Source organism: Acanthopagrus latus, chromosome 21 (assembly GCF_904848185.1).
Source record: "Acanthopagrus latus isolate v.2019 chromosome 21, fAcaLat1.1, whole genome shotgun sequence".
Lineage (NCBI taxonomy): Eukaryota > Metazoa > Chordata > Actinopteri > Spariformes > Sparidae > Acanthopagrus > Acanthopagrus latus.
This window is the reverse complement of record NC_051059.1, coordinates 21,597,976-21,618,780: the sequence shown is the minus strand read 5'-3', so window position 1 is coordinate 21,618,780 and position 20,805 is coordinate 21,597,976. Positions and strand designations below refer to the sequence as shown.

The 20,805-nt window shown below is 43.9% G+C and overlaps 3 protein-coding genes across 9 annotated transcripts in view; 1 reads left to right on the top strand and 2 right to left on the bottom strand.

Moving 5' to 3' along the window:
- Positions 1–20: 20 nt before the first annotated feature.
- On the bottom strand, positions 21–5,268 carry chrng (cholinergic receptor, nicotinic, gamma). The gene is made up of 12 exons (XM_037083684.1): positions 5,165–5,268; positions 3,896–4,032; positions 3,773–3,817; positions 3,567–3,691; positions 2,959–3,114; positions 2,578–2,675; positions 2,290–2,490; positions 1,914–2,028; positions 1,711–1,825; positions 1,356–1,611; positions 715–848; positions 21–631 (listed from the first exon to the last, which is right to left on the bottom strand). The coding sequence occupies exons 1-12, from the start codon at positions 5,226–5,228 to the stop codon at positions 422–424; spliced, it is 1,656 nt and encodes a 551-aa protein (XP_036939579.1). The 5' UTR covers positions 5,229–5,268; the 3' UTR covers positions 21–421.
- Positions 5,269–6,777: 1,509 nt separating this feature from the next.
- The window catches only part of prss56 (serine protease 56), a 14,258-nt gene continuing 230 nt past the window's right edge, over positions 6,778–20,805 (bottom strand). Inside the window, exons 2-17 of one of the 2 annotated variants that reach the window (XM_037083680.1) lie at positions 19,281–19,391; positions 18,213–18,346; positions 12,881–13,720; positions 11,269–11,427; positions 10,902–11,156; positions 10,561–10,753; positions 10,339–10,447; positions 10,053–10,209; positions 9,738–9,880; positions 9,453–9,612; positions 9,148–9,336; positions 8,861–9,052; positions 8,575–8,756; positions 7,729–8,299; positions 7,509–7,615; positions 6,778–7,401 (exon numbers count right to left, since the gene is read on the bottom strand). In XM_037083680.1, the coding sequence (XP_036939575.1) occupies positions 7,228–7,401; positions 7,509–7,615; positions 7,729–8,299; positions 8,575–8,756; positions 8,861–9,052; positions 9,148–9,336; positions 9,453–9,612; positions 9,738–9,880; positions 10,053–10,209; positions 10,339–10,447; positions 10,561–10,753; positions 10,902–11,156; positions 11,269–11,427; positions 12,881–12,980 (2,691 nt within the window). In that variant the 5' untranslated portion in view covers positions 12,981–13,720; positions 18,213–18,346; positions 19,281–19,391 and the 3' untranslated portion in view covers positions 6,778–7,227. Of the gene's footprint in view, positions 7,402–7,508; positions 7,616–7,728; positions 8,300–8,574; positions 8,757–8,860; positions 9,053–9,147; positions 9,337–9,452; positions 9,613–9,737; positions 9,881–10,052; positions 10,210–10,338; positions 10,448–10,560; positions 10,754–10,901; positions 11,157–11,268; positions 11,428–12,880; positions 13,721–18,212; positions 18,347–19,011; positions 19,145–19,280; positions 19,392–20,805 lie in introns of those variants that run through there. The other variant, XM_037083681.1, reaches the window with a different exon arrangement.
- vwa5b2 (von Willebrand factor A domain containing 5B2) overlaps positions 19,163–20,805 on the top strand; it is a 16,503-nt gene continuing 14,860 nt past the window's right edge. For 4 of the 6 annotated variants that reach the window (XM_037083677.1, XM_037083676.1, XM_037083679.1 and 1 more), the window contains exon 1: positions 19,369–19,506. The gene's annotated coding sequence lies outside the window, so the exon portion shown is untranslated. Of the gene's footprint in view, positions 19,308–19,349; positions 19,507–20,805 lie in introns of those variants that run through there. The other 2 variants (XM_037083674.1, XM_037083675.1) reach the window with 2 other exon arrangements.

Sequence of the window (20,805 nt, the reverse complement as noted above, 5' to 3'; positions counted from 1 at the left end):
AGTACTTTTATTGATAAAAGCATGCGTTCGGCACCTTTATACATGTGTGATTAACAGATGTTTCGTGGAGTTTATCGAAGGCCTTGAAACTGCCTTTAAACTCAGAAGCAGCTGAAGAAACAACTTTTTTTATGCAAAAACATTCTCAACCTCAACAACCAGTTACAGCTGATTCCAGTATGCATCATCACGGCTTAAGTTTGGCAATCGCACATCTGTGCAGTGGATCTACTGTCACCATGAACAAGCATTTTTGACTTTGTGATAGTCCACAGACCCACATCACCAAATGAAAATACACACAGCTGTATCTTCTCCGTCCTCTCCGTGTCCACGTCGTTAGTGAAAGATCACTGACGGACAAACAAAGATTTTCCCTTCAATATAAAAAGGGGTAAAAATCTGGAGATTTTCCCCTGGTTCACCCTAGGAAGTCCATCCCAGTTAGATCAGTAAGGTTTTTCATTGGAGGGAGATACTTCTTGGGATCCCCGAGGAAAGGCGAGGAGGGAGGCTGGTTGAAATGGCCCATCAGGAAGATGCCGATCGTGCCGATAAAAAACACCAACGACATGATGATAAAACAGACCCTGTCGATCACCCGGGCCACCAGGAACCACTCTTCATTCTCCTGGGGTTAAGAAACATTTGAGATCAGCGCTGAAGTTAAACTAAACCTGAGCAAACAGGCAAATCTGAATTTGTAGAGCTTACATTCTGGAAGTTGCTCTGTTGTCTTGCAGTCTCAGCTATATGTTTGCAGGAGGCCACACACTTCTTCAGCTCTGGAGAGGCCTTCGCCAGGCTGATACTGAGGTGCTCGGCAGTGCCTCCCTCCAGCCCATCATCTGAGTGCAAAAACAGACCAGATATTCATGGGGTTACAAGGGGAAACACGCTTTCGTGTCAAGGTTAGAGTCGAACTTATTTACAGATCGCTTTAAGTACAAAACAGGTTTGTGTCAAATTGTGTTTTTTTTTTTCTGTTTTCTTTTTTTTAAGGATCTGATGTGATTTGTTAACTGATAGAAGGACTTGGCAGTGTTGATGGAGAAGTATGATCTCTGTTTTGTTTTCTTTAAATGTGGAAAGTAACAAGCCATCCGTTCTATGTTATCATCCAGGCATTTAGCAAGGGTACTCAGTCCAATCTGGTCGTTGGTTTGGACCATATTTTGCCTACTAGAAGAGTGGACCAAACACTGAGCCTTGAGGGACGCCACGTGAGAGATACGAGAGGGTAGATGATGAGTTGTTGACATAAATGGATTAAAATAGTCGTTTCCTTAAAGTAAAGAGTGAAACTAGTCGAGATCTGTGTGCTTTGACACACGCAAACTCATTCAAAAACTTACGTAGTTTCTCCAGTACAGATTTCATCAGTCCATTTCTCTCTTTGAGTCTGGTGAACATGAGTTCAGACCGAGCAGTCTTCATCACATATTCCTCCGCCTTGGTGATGAGGGTTATGGAGCTGCGGCGTCGACAGGGGACCAGGTGCCTCTCTGTAGCCAGAGTCTTACTGTTTCCAGCTTCTGGGGTGTATTCGTTGTTTGGTGTCCAGGGTTGCATCTGCATTCTCAGCAGCCGAGGCAGGATGTTTAGCAGGATCTGAGGAGGACGCAGGGTCAGAGGGTAATCCAGTGGCAAATAGACCAGTACGTTTATTCAGTGGCTTCCTCAAGGGTTTGCTAAGACTCACAGTCTCACCTTTCGGACTTTGTCTGTCATTATGTGAGTGTTCGGGGTTCTCAGGGAGACGTTGAGGACTATCACACAGTTCATCACCACCATCGTGGTCACTGACATCGCAAACATCAAATACCTGCAGTCAAAGATTCACGAAGCTCATCAGAACTGTTTCAGATCAGGTGTAGTTGGACAGAAATCTGAGAGCGTTCACATGAACGTACTTGCCAATAAGTGGCACTGCCTTCGAAGTCTCCGGAACTTTCTTGGCGATAAGGAAGAGGAACACAGTCTGGCCCAGAAGAGTGGCGATAGACATGGTGCACTTCTGACCGCCCGCTGCCAAAATCAAATCAGTATTCAGTTAGTACTGGTGGGGTTTTGTGCTGATGAAGACAGATACTAAAGACTTATTTTGAATCTTGTGGAGACTCTGTAAAAAATCTTAATGACGAGATCTTGGAGTAGCAACTGGATCTTCCCGGAATTTAAAAACTGACATTTCCTGAAATCGTACATCTGTCACAAGGTTTTTCACGACTTGGCTTAGTTTGATGTCACCGAGCTCTGATCAGGGTTTTAGATGTAACAAGTACAGACCTTTTGCAGGTAAGTAGAAGACGAGGAGGCAGAGGGAGGAGAAGAGCACACAGGGAGCGATGATGTTGATGATGTAGAAGAGGGGCTTCCTCTCGATGATGAGGAAGAACACCAGCTCCTGGTACCCCAGCTCGTCCTTCATGTGCTGGGGGTTGATCACCCTCTTAGCCGGCCTGTGTCTGATGATCCACTCTCCATTTTCTAACAACAGCACAATGACAGACTTACATTTAGATCATCATCGAAGCTGGTGCGCACAATTATTCAAAATCTAAGAATCTGTGATACCTGTGAAAGCCTCTGGGTCGATATCCACCCACTCCAACGTGTGGTTATCCTCCTGTGAGAGGACCAGTTCGATCTCGTTGGCACTGTAAGTCTGGGAGCTAAAAGATATATATGATTTGTCACTACAACAAACAGAAGCATCTATTCACTTTTACAAGACAACACAGCGAAAAGGGACCAAAAATGAAGGATGCATTGTTCCAGGTTTGGATGATTATCATAATAAATTAGATAGAATAACTTCTTGACAACACGTATGAAAAAGTGTGTTTTGTGCAATCAAATACACTTTAAATTAAATGTATTATTAGTAGTATTTTTACTGTTGTGCGCTACCTACTAGTCAATCATCACATCCCGGCACATCTCAGCTCCACTCACCGGAAGACCATGGTGCAGTTCTGCCAGTCGAAGGGAAAGTAGTTGACAGTGATGGCACACGCACTGCGGTAGATGGCAGGAGGCAGCCAGTACACACAGCCGTCAGGAGACACCAGCGCATTGCAGTAATATGCAACCTCAAACTGTCCATCCACACTGTGAACAGGTTTACACAGCTGTAAAACTCACAGTGTTCCTATATTGTACATATTATTGTATGCACACACACGACTTATGTCCACATTACAACCGCACATGGTAAATGTATGTGGTAAGAATACACTGATGCTATAAATGGGAAAGTTGCACCTCATGTGTCTGAGAGAGTTGAGGTGCTTTTACATTCTGTGACATTAACGTCACATTACATGTCACGCGTATTCTTGAAATATGCTATACTGCGTAATTAACATTGACATTCAACATCAGTTAAACAGAAAACATGCTCTCAGATTTATTACTGAAATGTTGATTTTGTTTGCTCTCGTTGCTTCTGTAGACATTTTTGTGAGCTCCATTCTGGGAATTTTGGAAGCTTGTCCAACAGTTATTTTGTGCTTGAGATTAACTTTCTTGTTGTGCTAAAATGTGAAGCTTGTTACACTCACTTGTTCTCCAGTATGACGTCCGGCAGCCAGATGCTCTTAGAGGGAACCCGCATCTGAGAGGTGATGTTCCCGTACAGTGCTGACCTGGGCGGCTGGTCCCATCTGAGCCTGTAGTCACACCATTGCTACATACAGAAATAATTGATTTTTGTGGACACGTTAAATCATTGCAGAGAAAATCCAGCATACAAGGTGCGTAAAGTTACCATTTCTATCCAGACGCTTGTTGTCAGGGCCTCCTCCTTTTCATTCTGAGGAGAGACGGTTCAGTAAACAGTGTCAGCTCTCAGCGTTAACTCGTCAGAAGCACCACAGCGGCCTTTACTCACCAGAGAGATGAGGTTGGTGAGAGTCATCTTGATGTGGACCTGAGTGATGTCACCGCTCTTCTCCATCGGCCGGACATTTTTGTTGTAGCCTTTCATCAGATCTTTAAAAAGCTCCCCTTCAAGGTTCAGCGCTGATGCTGTGGACAAACCACACACACACACACAACAGCGCAAGATGATATCAAAGACTGAGAGCAGCGACTCATTTAAATGCACAATATGTCAAAACAAAAGACACTCTCTGCAGAGTGACATGGCTGCTGCTCAGCTGAGAATCAGAAGCAGAGCCAGGCCTTCTGGAGGAATAAACACATCAGATTCTCCTCTGATCTGATTAAGTTTTCTGATTTAAAAGTGGATGTTTGTCTTCACTCTTGTCTATCAACCTGACTGTGTAATGTTGACTGCCAACAGGAGCTGGAGGGGAAATACCGAACAATGCATTATAGAGAGGGGGGCGGATAAGAAGAGAGGAGAACCGGACCACTGCTGATCAACAGCCACCATCGCTGATGTAAATCTGACGTGAATCAGACGCAGATGTTCACAGATGAGGTAGTGTTTTAAAAGTTTTATTCGTGATATGTTTAGTTTTGTTCAACGACTTTCCTATCCTGGAAGTAGAGACACGTCGACCTAATGAAAGGCAATGCCACCATGACAAAAATATTGTGGATTTCTCTGTTGGTAACACTTAGGATAACATAAGCATGCAACAGTCTGAACTTATGAACATGTATTTAATGAATTTGACATATTAGGCTCAGTTTCCCCGTCATGAGCAATACAGTAATGAAGTAAAGAAACATATTTCTATGTATTTTAATGTAGTAACATTAAAACAAAGTTTAATGAAGTGCAAGACAAACCTTTTCTAAAGAGAACACACTAACTAAAGCAAGATGAATACCTGTCTGTGACTGTTAGCTGGGATTTGGCAGAAGTACAACACAAATGTTGCTCGTGTTTGGTTCTTGTCTAATATTACAGCGATTTCAACCCAGACCAACAATGGACTATACATTAGAAGACACACAGCATGATTTAGCATTATTTCTACTTTTTTTCCTTCTAACTAATGAGTTCAGTTCTTTTGAAAGAGTTTAAAGTAAATTAGTTGTATAATTACAATAAGATGAGCCTGAATACAATCTGTAATGTAAATCAGGGGTTTTGAAGACAACCTTTCTGTAAGTCAAAGTCAGTATAAAATCTGATAACCTGACTAACATGCAAAGATACAGGCTGATTATCCTGAAGTGTTCCTACCTGTGGCAGAAATCATAAACACCCTCACGAAGAGCGTCAGTGAGAGCAGAGGTCCAGAATCCATTAGTGTGTGTGTGCTCCGAGACAAAGCTGTGATCACTAATCTGATCCACACGGACACTACTTGGTGGAGCTGCTGGCACTCGTCCTGTGTGTGTGTGTGTGTGTGTGTGTGTGTGTGTCTGTGTGTGTGTGCCCACAAATGTGTGAGTGTTTCCCAGCAAAAGTCGGTGCTCGGGCTGATGGGAGGGTTGAGGTTGAGGGGAATGGCTGGGGGTTGTTGGGGGGAGTTGATGATTAGTACTGTTAAATCCAAGAGTGTATTTCCAGTGCTGCATAGGCAGCTGTCAAAACACACACACACACACACACACACACACACACACACACACACACACACACACACACACACACACACTGGGAACATGACATGCACATAGTTTGGGCATTGTACTCAGCACATGGCTGCCACCCAGTGTTAAAGTACACCATGAAAAACACACACTGTCCTGTAATTGTGCTCAGCGCACCTGGCTGTTGTCATTCAAACGTCCACGTGAACATAAGTGATATAAATTTAGCGCCGCTGTGATCTTTGCTCAGACAGCTAACAACTTTTTTTTCTGTCTCCCATCAGAAACCAGGGTTGACTGTGTTGTCTGTAATAAAAAAGGATTAGAGGCCAGCAGATCAGGTGATTAACGAGAGGGAGACGGCAGCGACGCTGCGCATGCCTGAAGGCCGGAGAGTTGAAGGAGCTGTACAGCGGAGGAGAGAACAGGTGATAAGACCCGTCACCGCCTCTGTGATGACGGACTGGGCTCTGTGGAGGTTGCTGGCACATTAGTGGCATTTCATTGCTGTGTGTGTGTGTGTGTGTGTGTGTGTATGTTTGTGTGTGTGTGTGTGCGTCATGAAAATACTTCCCACCATGATCTGGCAGACTTCCTACACACACATAAACACTCAAGCTTTAGGCCGGGAGTGGATGTGTTGCAGCAGTGTGTGTGTGTTTACCCAGCTGTCACACTCATATCCCTGTGTATCCCTCTTTTAGCTGTTGCACTTAACTCTCTTTGGTTTATTTAGGCTCATTCAGTTTATCAGTGGCTGAGACATGGCAACCACAAAAGTAAACACCTGAGCGTGTCACTTTTCTCAAGCGACAGTTGTATTTACTCGAAATTCTGACTCATGACAGACAATAAGAGTCTCTAGAGGTCAGACTACTTGTGTGTCCAGTTACAATTCCCTCGTCCTGGAAATAAGGAGTGAAGTCAGGGAGGAGCTGGGCATCAGCAGCTGCTGTGTTGACGGGAAAGCTTACCCTCAAAGGGTCGGAGGGCCGAGGTCGACCTGGGGTCTCACGAGGAGCCGTTCAGAATCGAAAACAAGCCTTAAGAAAGTATGTTCGTGTAAACCAGCAGCAAAATACTGCAGGATTAGCAGCATGACTGTCAGCTCTTTTGAATAACTCGCGTCACGATTTCGCTTTTGGATGACATAACTGCAGATTACCACAACATTAAACACCACATGACTTATCATCAGTAACAATTTTATTCATATATAGATTTTATTTTATTTTTTTTACAAAAATACAAATGCTTTGCTCTATACAAATAAATATGATAGGAATAAGGTAAGAATATGAATAATATATACGGTCTGTCTGCTTCACAAGAGGCTCAACCTTTGCAAAAGACATTATGAATAACTTATTTTGTACAGATTCATAAGTTAGACAAGGCTGCGTCTCCAACCACAAAAACAAAACAACACAGAATCAAAAAGAAAACATCCTGCGGCGTGATGGACGGTCCATAGTTGGATTGATACATTCATGGTTTCCTTTAAGAGCTACAGTCAGGCTCTCAGGTGGGGAACAAACATAATAACTCTTTTCACAGGAGACGGAAGTAGAAGTACAGTTTGTGTGAGTGTGCGTTTTATGTGCGTCTCTCTCTCTCTCTCTTTCCCGGGACGAGGGGTCTTTCTGAGAAGTGTCTGTGCTATTGTCTCTCGTTTGAGTCTTTATTCTTCTCGCTTTGCTGTAAATAAAATCAAGTCTTGAGTGCCTCCAGTGCCAGAGCGATGATCCTCGGCACGCTACGGTAGAATGACTCATTCTCCAGGCCCACGAGACTGTAGAAGGTCAAAGGTCGTCCTCCCACGACAGCTCTGACCCGCGCCTGGTAAAGTCCTCGATCGTTCTTGGAGCTCAGATCGACTAACACCTGAACAGAGGAGAGAGAAACAAGGAGAGAAAGAGGGATTATTGATTAGAACGTGAGGATAAAACGTTTCTTTTCACGTGACTTCTCCTTCTTAAACGGCGATTTACCTCTTGGAAGTTCATGCGTAGGTTCTTGCTTGGGATATTTAAGACCCATCTGTACGAGTCTCTGACTTGGCTGACTTGCTGCGAGGACTCTCTCACTCCGGGACAAACTACAGAACAAGAAAAACGTTTAATTTTAGATTTGACAAATATCATTTATCACCAAATACGACATGGATTACTTCACAAAGGTGCTGAGTGAAAGTTTGGACATGGCACGTACTTTTCCCGTTGGCCCCAGGTATCTGCCTCTTGCGAAGGAGGCTCCTGTATTTTCTGTGAAGACTTAAACTGTTCACAGTCTGTCGTGGGTCAGCTGTCGTCTCTGTGTGAGCACCTTCAGCGACCGGCTGACCGACAGTTGTTGACTGCTCTGGTGACGCTGAAGATTTTGTTTCTGCCCTGTCTCCATCCTCTTCAAAAGTAAAATCCTCTGAGTTTGCGCTCCATTTTGCATCACCGAGAACGTCACTATCGGCCGAGGTTTCGCTCTGTGGCGCGTCTTCTTGTGTCCCTAATTTCTGAATTTCACTCATCAGAGCTGATAGAAGTGACCAGGGCTGCTGGGATTCCTGGGAGGAGGAGGAGGAGGTGGAGGAGGAGGAGGGGCCGGTGTGGCCTGGTGCTCCAGTAGAAGAAGCAGGTAAAGGGGGACTGTTGGGAGAGTCCTCCTGGAGGTAGACTGTGTCCAGTTGCAGGATGGGAGGAGCGGCGCGTGAGTCCAGTTTGGAGCGCAGAGCTGAGATGACAGATCGAAACTCTCCCTCCAGATGATGCACTGAGGCGTCCTCCATCTGGAGGTGTAAAAATTGAGTTGGATATAAAGATTAGCTTCAAATAAATCCACATCAAAACATTATACTTCATTGCCATTTTTTTTTTTATATTTGTTACATATGCTAACATCATACATTTCCTTTCACAATAAAAAGACCAAAACACGTTACATAGTTGTTCACTTTTCTAAGGATTTCTGAATATTCAATCATCAGACTACACTGAGATTTTTATCAACATTAGGTGGTATAATGTTAAACTACTGACTCTGTGTTTGGACCACAAACAGTACCTGTAAGAAGAGATTCTCCTCCTGTCCTCTTTGTGACTCAGTGCTTTGTTTTTCCAGGTCCTCGGCCACGTTTCTCAGGTATTTCTCCCAGTCGTCCACTGAGGGTCCCACTTCTCTGAACAAGGCTGGAGGAACTGGAGAAGGACCCTGCTCTGTCGGCACCACAGCTCCACCTAGCTGTTCTGCAAGTAATAAAACGCCTGTTACAATAGTGACGAACTACACGGCAGGGAGGGAGTGATGGTTGTCTGTACATTTTGCTTTGAGTCATCTGTCAATCATGTACCTTGGATCTGTGTGAGACCATGGCTCAGGCCCAGGTCCCTCCTCTCTCTGGTGTGGGTGAAAGCCGTGCTGTAGATGTGCTCCACCAGCTGAGGCAGAGTTTGGGTGAAGAAGGTCAAGTCGACCTTGTCCCGGATGTAGTCCTCGGCCCTCTGGAGCAAGTCCAACAGGGTCTGCAGGAACGAGCGCAGCTCTGGGCGGCAGCGAGAACAGCAACAGATCAGAAACCTCAAAGCGACATGCAGAGCATGTGTAGTAATCCGTCAGGCTGTGCTTATGAATACTTACGACATTTCTTGAAGCGGGTGAGGCACTTGTCCTCGGTCATACGGCTGCAGGAGCTGGCAGACTGACCAGGGGGACAGGTCAGGGTGTAGAAGCGACAGAGAGAGCTGAACTCCGCCCTCTGTTCCTCCTCTGTCATTTCTGTCGTCTTCAGAAGCTCCGGACATGTCGGCTCCCTGCTTCCAAATGACTCTGCAAAAGAACAGCATGGATTGTAGCATTGTAGATAGTATTCTTACGCTGAAGACGAGTGTCATACATCCGGATATCTGAGTTTTTGTGGTGTTTGATTGTAGCTTGAGACTCACTTTGTATCTCAGCCTGAATCCAGTCAGAGAAAGCAGACACCCGTGTGTAGACTCCAGGTTTGCCCTTCTCCCCACAGCCGTCTCCCCACGAGGTGATGCCGTGGAGCTGGAACCGACCTGAAATCCTGTCCTGGTAGATCAGCGGGCCTCCAGAATCTCCCTACAGATGATTTAAAAAAACACAGAAAGTTTTTTTATTTTAGAAAATGGCAAAGTTGCTGAAAAGCATCAAACTACAGAACATCAGATTTTTTAAAAGTGATTTAAAGGTGCATTATTTCCCACCTGACACGAGTCAATGCCTCCGGAGAGATAGCCAGCGCACAGCATGGTGTTGGTGACCAGTTCTTTGCCGAGGGCGCTCTTACAGGTGCCCTGAGGCAGCAGAGGCACCTTGGCCTCCATCACCACATCAGCAGACGGGCCGTCTGTAGAAAATAATACACAGAGAAATGTAACACGTTAAATGATGAGTGTTTATACGTTTAAAACTCAAAGTCTTCCTCAGCATCAACAGCACATGTTCTGAAGAAAAAGCTTGGAAAACTACGCTATAAATACCTCTGAAGTGAAAATCAATGTCAATTATCTCCCACTCACCTTCATAGAGGGAGCCCCAGCCTGCCACCAGGCATGGACTGCCAGTAGGGGGCTCCATGCCAGAGGGGAGACACACTGGGGTGACTCGGTTGGAGAGGACCACAGGGGACGTCAGCTCCACCAGGGCTATATCGTTGTTAAATGTCTTTGGGTTGAACTGCAGGAAGTGGAGAAAGTTTGACTGATTAAATCACTTGAAGACCGACCTGGCTGCTTGATTGTTTAACCAGGCAGGTGAGGTAGAGGAGACAACACAATACAATCAGATATGATACCAGATAGTTACCTTAGGATGGGGGATGATGCGGTTCACTTTGAGAACCTGCTCATCAGGGTCAGTTTTGGTGATGTCAAACTCCCCAACCACGGCGGTCCAGTAGCTCTCGCTGCGGCTGCTGCAGAGGTCAGAACGATAAAGGAGGAGTGAGAGGAGGAAAAATAATCTCAAACGCTTTATAAAAATCAAAGACGTTATTATAGTTAGCAGAAAACAGATTTGCACACTCACCCGGCAAAACAATGAGCAGCAGTGACCACCCAGGAGCTGTCCACCAGGACCCCGCCGCACATCAGGCCACCGTCTAGCTGGAGGTTGACCAGCCAGGGCCAGCTGCCCGGAGGAGCAGGAGAGCCGCCCACAATGCGGGAGCGAGGCTGTGTGATGTTCTGCACCCCGGACGACCTCTGACCGCACACTGCTGCTGGGACAGAGAGACGCCGACGGTCAGAAAATCGCAGCAAAATCGATTGCTTAATATAAATCAATATCAGAGCTGTGCAAACGAAAATCGTAGGATCATCTGCATGAATGCATGAATAACGTCTCTGTGAAGACACGTATCTCCTCACCCTGTGCATGCGTCTGTGTCGCAGGCTCCAGGTTCTGCATGGTGTTGAGCAGGCTGCACTGGAGGACACGGGCGCTGCAGCTCTCCCCCATGATCCTGATGCAGGTCTCCTTATCTATCTCGCCAGGCGGGCAGCGGTGCTGGTAGTACGCACAGGCCTGGCTCAAAACCCAACTACGCTCGGCTTCATCTTGAAGCTTCTGGGCCTTAGTGATGACATCACAGCTGGGCTCTGATAAGGCACTGGCAGGAGACGCTGAAGAGGAGATATGAGGGTTAGAATTACTAAGAGCATCTATCTGTAATGCAGAACACAGCGACTGAAGAGGCTCAAAGAGAAAAGAGAAGAAGAGTCACACTTTACTTACAGCAGGCGCCAGTCAACTGTCCACAGTCCTGAAACAAACAGGGAACGCAGCCCCGGCAGCCGGCTTCAGCCCGACTCCTCTCAGATGATGCGCGCTCGAGGGTGGACAGGGCGCTGGACATGGCCGCCTCTAGAACCACAGTGCCACGATCAGACAGAGCTGCAGGAGACAACAGGAAGAAAGAAAGGGAAGAAAGAACAGCATATTTAAAAAAACATTTAAAAAGGCATTAAGATGCGAGACAAGCTAAAGAAGAAAAAAAATATGTGCACATCAGTGAGCCAGACCAATATATTGTTCAGGCTGCAATGAAAATATATTCATGTTTGTAACGTTCTTAACGAGAAACTGCAGATCAATGTCAAAGATAAGATGGTGGTAATATCTTCATTACAACTGTCCTGTTTGTACGTATCTCGGTGACAAGCAGTGCTGCAAAAAATAGTTTGTGTCTGAAATAAATATTGACATCAGTGGCAACCTCAAAAATCCAATGATTGGCTTCAGTGCAAACTTTTAAGATAAACATGTGTACATTTACTGAATTACAAAACTACCAGATCTCTCTCGCGACAGGCACATGAGAGGGTCCGGTGGTAATTTGCTGTGGGAACACGATGTGCGTTTGTGAGCATTAGCATGAACTGGTGCAGCTTTCTGGTATGTGTGTGTGAGTAGCCCCCTTTTTTCTCATGCTGCTCTTTGAGCTCATTGGCAGCGTGTTAGGGGAGCTAGCTCACGCTCAGCGCGCTGGTGAGGCTTCTGCAGGCGCACATCAATCGGGCCGCCGACCCGGCAGCCCCCCTCTGTGCCGCGCAACATCACAGGATAGGCCACTAACAACAACAATGCTGATTGAAGACTTAATTAGAAGGCCAGGGCTGAGCTGGCAGAGGCTGGCGGGCAGGGACAGGCCGTAGGGGCACGGGCTGGCAGCCCCGGGGCGGCTGGGACCCCGAGTCCCTTGTTCTGAACACTCCAAACACACACTGCCATCACCAGTTGTTTGTATGGAGGCTCGGCTGTACTCAGCACTTCAACCAGAGAGTGCCAGAGGTCCCTCACCGCTACGCTGTACTGCAGGATTTAACACGTTTCTCTGCAGTGCGTCTGCCCGAGAAAGTGAGAAAATTAACTGTAGCCTGAAAAAGACCAAGAAACATTTCTATTCTTTCAGTATTGCTTCCTTCAAGGTCTGACACCCGCTGCTCATCAGTAAAACATTGAAGTGTGTCATATGTTTCCACGCATATCATCCAACCTAAATGACAAAGTAAGCCTGTAGCAAAAGTAGATTTTTTTAAGCGTGTGTCAGCTGTTTGCCTCAAAAAAACCTGCAGATATGTGTATGAAAGCGCTGAGCTTGGGACTTAAGAGCATCACCAGTGTTAGTTTGCAGGATACTCCCTCACACTGAATGATTTGTTCTCAGTTCTCTACATTTTAACAAGCTATTTTAAATCCACCTTCGAGAAACTCTTACAACGCAGCAATCAGAATCCCAAACAAAAGTGTCAGAAAAGGTGCTGTTGTCACTTCCACTCAACACATACTGCCATCATTTAGAAACACAAATAAGTGATCAGAGTGAGTAAGTTTATAAAAAAAGTACCTTTGAGCGCGCTCTGGGGCATCCTGTAAACCTCTCGACCTGTCGGGGCTCCCAGCAAGCAGTCGAGTCCCATGGTGAGCAGTGATATCAGCAGCAGCATGGTGTCAGAACATCAGACCTCCGCTCCGCAGTGACAACGAGCAGACCGGCGGGAGCCACGCGGAACGAGCGGAGAGGATGCAGAGGTGCTAGAGATGAGGCTACCCTGCGGTGTTTCCAGGTCAGTACTGTCTGGTCACTCTCTGCAAACGCTAGCTGTCTCCCTCCTCCTGACTCTCTGGGCTCTCTCCCACACTGTGGTGCAGGGCATCTGTCTGTAAGTTTACTTAGAGGAACAATAGGTGCCCGGAGTGGTCCCTGGTATATATAGAGCCCCCAGGGGAACACCAGTAAGAGATGGAGGTGGGGTGGGGGGTCGGAAAGAGAGAGAGAGAGAGAGAGAGAGAGGGAGAGAGGGAGAGGGAGGGAGGAGGGAGAAATGCTCCCATGGCCAATACACAAACAGATGAATTCATTAAGACTGTGACAGCAAATCGGGCGCAACTTGCCAAGGCTGGACATCACAAAGAGGTTTGGTTCTATGAAAGGAGACAGAGGGAGGGAGAGAGAGATGCAGATAGGGAGGGGAGGTGGGGGGAGAGAGGACGGGAAGGCGGAGTGATTGGCTGGGCGGCGGGGAAGGGGGTGTTGTTTGAATTAATTAATGTGAGAGGAAGAGGGAGAAAGTTATGCAGATAAGGATATAGGCTGATGTGACACGGGTGGAGGAGGCCGACGTGGACGAGCACATGGAGCGAGGAGTCGCGGCGTGGAGCGCAGCGGGCAGGAGATGGAGGGAGGCTGAGTGACGGAGTGAGAGAGAGCGAGAGAGAGAGAGGGAGAGGGAAGTGTCTGCCATTCTGCATGCCCCTCAAAGAGGGCATTGTCCCCGGCGTCCCTCTGAGGATGCCCACATCAAAGCCGTCCCCCGGGCATCACTTGGCCGCCGCCTCCATTGATCACTTACAGTCTTTTATCCCCCCCATTAAAATATTGTCAGTTCACATCACTTTTGTCTTTCTCTGCTGAACTCTGCTTTTGTTACATAAAGATACAGTAAAAAAAAATATATAAAGAAAAAGATGGCTCATGAACTGAATTTTCAAAGTCTGGAACGGGTCATTGATGGAAAAAAAAAATCAAAACATTATTTTTGTGTTTGAGTCTCACATTCGTTGTTAACTTTCTGGATGAGCCTCTTTGTTCTGACCGATCAAACAGACTTATAAACAGACGTCTGACTCCTCTTATCAAAGAGATCATGCATCTAAATCCTCAATATAGATATAACTACTGCTGCAAAAACATTAAAACAGTATGGGAAAGTATGTGATCATTAAAGTTTAGTGTGACTCAAAGATCTCTAATCAATTTCACCAAATAGTGTTTTTGTGATGACAGCTTAATAAACCTTACATTTTACAGTGTTAGGGATCTGTAAAGTATGTGTTCTTAAACTAATAGTTTTGTAAAACATTTTGCAGTGGCATGCTGATAGTTTCATTCATAATTGCATTGTTATTCATGTAGTTCAGTTACTTTGTTTTTGCCATTTTTTGTTTCGGTAACTTCTAAAACTACAAATAAGTCTGCATAGAGGTGTATCTTGAATATTGAATCATGTATGACATTTTTGCAGATAGAGATTTAAACCTAAACTTAAAAAAGTAGTCTGAACTTATTTTTTCTGAAGCAGCTTTTGTTGCCGAATTAGATTTCTCTCACGTGACGTTTTGCTGTAATTTATTCCAGTGTCAAGTAATTGGTTGCTTTCAAAGTAGCTTCTTCAAACCCACTGAAATATGATCTGTATCAGCGAGTGATGTGGTATTTGATATTGAACCAACACGGTGGCTTAGTCTGATTTTAAAGTAAGTAATATGAGAAGTCTGAGACACTCAAAGAATAAAATATTTTAACATCTCTTGGTCAGTGACTCATGAGAACAGTACATGCATTTCAGCCATTAAGTCCCCAGGTACTGATGAATGCATTAATGCCTGAAACTAGCAGGCTTTTTTTTCAGTTGTTAATAATTAATAGCTGTGAGATATTGAAGGTTTTGTAACTCATCACCCACTGAAGGGACTCAGAAGTCTGAGGAGCGGGACAGTGTTTATTCCTCCTGAGCAGCACTCTTTGTTAATTGTCATATACTAACTAAAAAAAATAGATCACAGACACTCTGCTTGCAAGGACTGCAGATGTGTTATGTGTCAAAATATGTGTCAGGTTTACTCAGTCCAGCTCCTGTCACCATAACAGTAAAGCGTCCGCATGCAACTCTTATGTGAATACTCCTGTTACTGGCCTGGATAGTAACAAAAAGTCTGATCAGAGCATAAAGCTCACATACACACAATGTTCCGTACATTCGCAGGCAACAGACACAGGGGCACGGTCCCAGTCAACGTGGGCACAGAAAAGACGTCTGTGCCGACCAGGAGCCCAGAGGAGAAGCGCAAATTGGAGTCAACTTTGAGCCAACTAACTGGCTGAACGATAAAAAAGAGTGGCGGCTGAATCTAGCGGGGCATTATCAAAGAGCGCCGACCACTGCTGCCACAAGCCAGCGCTGACGGCAGAGTTCACGCTGACAACAACATACAGGATGTGTTAGAGAGTGTGTGACTGTGTGTTTATGTTTCGGGGCAAAGTTTGTGCTGGTGAATCCAAATGCTTTGATTTGAAAAGTTCACGTATGCGGGGATGAGAAACAGGAGAGAATTAAGAGGATGAGGAGCCAGAATCTAGAACCAGAACATCTAAACTTTTTTCTCAGACATTTGTGTGTGTGTGTGTGTTTGTGTGTATATTGTGTGCGTTGTGCCCCAGCCCCCTCCATGCACCCGTGCGGCACAATGGCCCTGAGATCTGAGAGCAGGCTCAGGCGGAGCGGAGCGGGAACGGCATGGGACAAACGGTCGGCACTCTTTCATTCCTTCCCTCCCTCAGCCCATTTCCCTTTGATGTCCTTTTGATTAATTTGCCTTCTGCTCACTCTTCCTTCATCCGTCCACCGAGCACGGAGCGCTCCGCCTCTCTTTTTCTGCTTCGCCTGCCCGTTTCTATCACTGCAAGCTGTGATGTTCCACCTTATCAACTCTTTTCCAACTTTGGCTTCATTTAATCATGAACGCTGCTTGTCAAAAGATTGCGCACAACTCATTCGTCAGCATTTTCCTTTTATCTTTAGCAATATAATTGTAAATCTACTGCAAATAATCCTAATCAGCATAAATTGGCTCAAATTAATGTGACAGGTTATGTGGTTCTTCTCAGCTAGTTGAGTTTTTCCAGTGCGTTGGCCTTGAATACAGCATTGATTTAAGTACATCGTGTGCCTGTGAGGGTTGTCAATAGCACATAACACCCTTAGGCAAGAAAATGCTTCTCCCACCAGGCCTCTCGTAAGGAAGCTTTTAAGTGGTATTGCCCCGAATCAGAGGCAGTTAAAATATAGCTGCCTTTAGCGATCTGAATTAACTTCCTGATAATCTTAGACATGCCCCAACTTCTGTCAGTATCAAAGCTGAATCACAACCTCTGATGGTCTCCCTTGTCTTTGATTGAGTCATCCCTCTACTGTGCTTTTATTGCCTTCCTTTACTTTATGCAAAGCATTTGAATTGCACCTTGTTTTAAAGGTGTTATACAAATAAAGTTGCCTAAACTGAAAAGTCACATGAAACCAGCTGCAAGCAAGATCATAGCTGCATTTACATGGACACTGATGTTCCACTAAAGATGAGAATAATAGTCCAGTCAGAATAAAAATGCCTCAAATGAGTGTTTGAAAAGTTGAGCTAACACAATAAGGGTCCATCTTCAGGTAGCTGAAAGATGAAAGAATGAACGAATGAATGAATGAACTGAATTCTGCCTACAATGTGGAAAAAAATCTTATGATTCTTCTGTAATCCTGCAGATTCAAAGCTTCATAGCAAACAGGCAGAACAACTTTGTGTTTGTCAAAAAAGTTATTTTCTGATTAAATGCTTTGGGGCAATGCATATCGTCATTTTATCTCTTTATTTAGTGTCCATGTGAACAGTTAAGATCGAATCTCCAATCTCAATTATTCCAATTAAATTGAAGAAATGTAGTTAATTAACCACAGCTAATGTTAGTCATGTTTTAATTCCCATGACCCTGATATTCTATACACAGGTGTAAGAGCAGCAATGATTTATTTATTTATTTATTTTTGGTACACACAATTATAATAGCATTTCTCGACAGCAAATGGAAATTGTGAAATCAGAGATCGTTTAAAAGGACAGTACATAGATTGTCATCCATACTTCTAGGCTGAATTGGCAGCACTTCTGGTAAGTGACTGTTTTTCAGGCCCAGGTGAAAGCTGCGCTCAATTCTTAGAGAACTAAAAATCACAAATTTGTCAGATTTTAACAATGAATCATGTCTTGGGAGAGTAAGATTTCATGCACGTGACTGGACTAGCTGGGCCGCGGAAATTCATGTGAATGCACAATCATCTGTTGAACCGTCTAGAAGAGATTTATTGTGGGGTGCACCGGCTCTGGCCGGCTGCTCGAGCAGGTTACATAAAGAAAACACACAATGCTCCGCACAAAATCACACCACAATGAGAACCTAACAACAATCGTGTTGAATAACACCCAGGTATTGTGTTCGGTTATGAAACCATTTCTCCCATTGTCTCAGGCAGAAAACAATTGAAATCTAGGTCAGTGGGGTACGCAAGAGAGAAGAGGTTCCCAACATTTCCACACAGACAGACACTTGAATCTCATGACAATAGTCAAGCAGAAGCAGCTCGTCTGCACAGGCCTGTATTGGGTCATTGTTAGACACGTTGTTAATTAGATCTATTATGACCTCAACAATCACATTAACTGCCATTAAATGCACATTAACCACCAACTGTTCAATAATGAAACATCCACTTTCCCTAAATTAAGTGTTAATGATGATGTGGTTGATAACATTTATAATAATCAGAATAATGATATTCATTTATCTATACAGGTCTTTTGTCTTGTCATACAATGTCATTTTCTTATGGAATGAAATCCCTCCGTAAATTCAGTGGCAGGTAGCATGAAATAAAGTTAAATATTTTAGAGCTGAATTAAACCCAGTTCGGTTTGTTGATGTTTATTTATGAGCTCCCGACCCAGAATGATGCTGTGATGCTCAGTGACGATCTGTATCTTTGACCTTTGAAAACCTGCACTTTATCCTCAAACTGACAACATGACTTTGTCTGGCACACTCTGCTTAACGTGTACAGGTGGATATACCTTACCTACAGGACGGGAGGCCAGGCTGAGATGTGTCTCTCAGCTTGCTGTAGCATGGTTGAACAGGCCTCTTTGCACTTGTTCACTTTGTCAACGTGCTGGTGGTTAAAACAAGGCCGCACACATTTTGCACCTAAAGCTGCAATGAAAAGAAACATCCATTTGTTCATCCTTTGATTTTACATTTAGGTATAAAGGCAAAAATGGGAAGGGTTTGTGTGAAAGCGTGAACTGAAGCTTAAAATTCTAAGTGCTACATCACAGGCGACTGGACTTGTTTCAAGAAACTGAAACAAGTCCAGTTGACTACGATAAAGCATTTAGAATTCTTGTTAAAGCTAAAAATATAACTTGTGTGTTAATGAGACAGTAACCCAAAATACATTACACGACGTTTTTATGTGTAGTTCTGGACTGACAGTCAAGTTGGCAATGAGATGTCTTTGAAAGCTGCAACTGACTGGTCTAAAAGAGGAACTGCAGGTTGTTAGCACAGCAGATGAGTAGATGAAGATACAGCCCCTGGTTTGGACAAACAGACTGCTGACAGAAACAGAGAACTTGAGAAGGCTGACATCTAGTGTCACAATACTGGAACTTCTGGTGAAGAGCTCCTCTGTTACTGGAACTACAAAGTCCTGCATGATGTGAGGTGGCATTACAAGCTCTTGAATGAATGATAGCTTGATCACCTAGTCATTATTAGTTTTTTCATCGATTAATCTAACTATTTTTTTTTTTTGCATTACTCAATTAATATCAAAACGGATTTACTCAAAATAACATTTTAAAATATTTCCTTACATTTCAATATTCATTCAGTCATCTTCAGTCATCAACAAAGAATGTACTGCAGGGCAGAAAGCCACAGATTTTCGGTGTAGCCTTAAGTTTCGCTTTCACTTTGGTGCCCCCAGTTTAATCTGTCCATGACGACGAACAGTCACTAGTAGGTCCAGCATGCCAGTAGCACAACAACAATGCAGCTTCTCTTTTGGCAAACTATTCAGTGGGGGTTCCCAACACCTCACACGCACGGACCACGGAGTGACACTCACACACGCTGCACCAACCTGCGTGGTTCACGCACGCCTGTCCATGTGAGTCCACTCACACATGGATGCTGCTGCTTCAAGTGTTGGAACATGGCGGTGGTGATGCTTACCCCCTCTCAGTGGACACACCTTGTAAATAGTGTAAACATGCCAGAGAAAAGTGAAGGTCCTAAAAGGTGCATATAGCCTACCTGCTGTGCATGTGTTCTTTATGAAGATTGAACTTTTCCTCATGTTTAATCAGGTAATCAAGTTTTATTTTATCGATTGTTTATCAGACAAAGTTGTTGAACCCAGTTACTCCCAATGTACCTCTTTGTTGAAATTTCCCAACACTCTCTTCACTCTGTAGGGAGTCTGCTGAATTTGTTTCTCAAGTTTTTTTAGGAGGCTTGAAAGGGGTGGACTTTTTTAAATATTATTTTTTTTTGTTGGTTGTAAATAGTTGCTGTGTCAAATGTTCAATTTCCTTAAATGTTCCTCCAGAAAGAGTTCAGGAGCATGATGTTTCAGCCGTTTGTAGACCACTGGTTCCTGTTTGTGGTGACACTTTATCGAAACATAGATGAAACATTAAGGAGGAATTTATTTACATTCATATCTAATTAGGCCTACTGTTAATTACTCACATACCTTTTAAACAACCGGTAGCTATGAGAACCAAAAGACAAAATGTGCAACTAGAGTTAAGACTTAGTTCAACATCATAAGAGGCATTATTTAAAATGGTCAAGCGTGTGATTGAGTTGAATCAGAATGAATAGGGATGGAAAATGTCTATCGGGTTAACAGGAAAAGATGATAATGTAACCATGAGTGCACAGTTAAGATCATGATTTACTGTGATAGAAGAGGAAAATGAAAATGGCCACATGGAGGCAGTATGGGAGCAGACTGGATACTCATAGTGTCTTACGCAGGCTCCCATAAGAAGAGAGATGAGTATTGATATAGTTGTTGTCCTACCCATATCAAAAAATAATAGTTTCATATGTGAAGGCTTTTCTTTTTTTTTGACTTGCACCATTTAGTAATTCAAATTTCACAAATTATGTTGTAAATGTCTCCCACTTTAAATATCAGACCTTTGCTCTCTAACCGAAGCAACAAATGAAGATATTTGTATTTATTAAGCAAAAAGGTCTGTTACCTCATGACAAACATAGAGGCCACATGAAATGAATGCTATCGTTATCCTGTGGCACACTACAATCAAGGTAATGGGCACTTTCACCTTAAAAAATTAAGTTCAAGATTCAAGATTCAAGAGGGTTTATTGTCATTCCAGCCATATTCTTAGAACACACTGTAATGAAGCTTCAGCGCAAACAAACAACAACATAGAACAACAACAACAATACCAAATGCTACATGTAACTACTAAGTATAGTGCAAAAATACTTGATAAAGTGACTGTGATGTAAAAAAAAAAAAATGTTCATGATATATGATATATACCGGTATATACATATGAAGAAAATGATACCATAATAAAGTAAATATTGGCTTTGATTAAGATAGCTATTTATTATATTTAAAAATA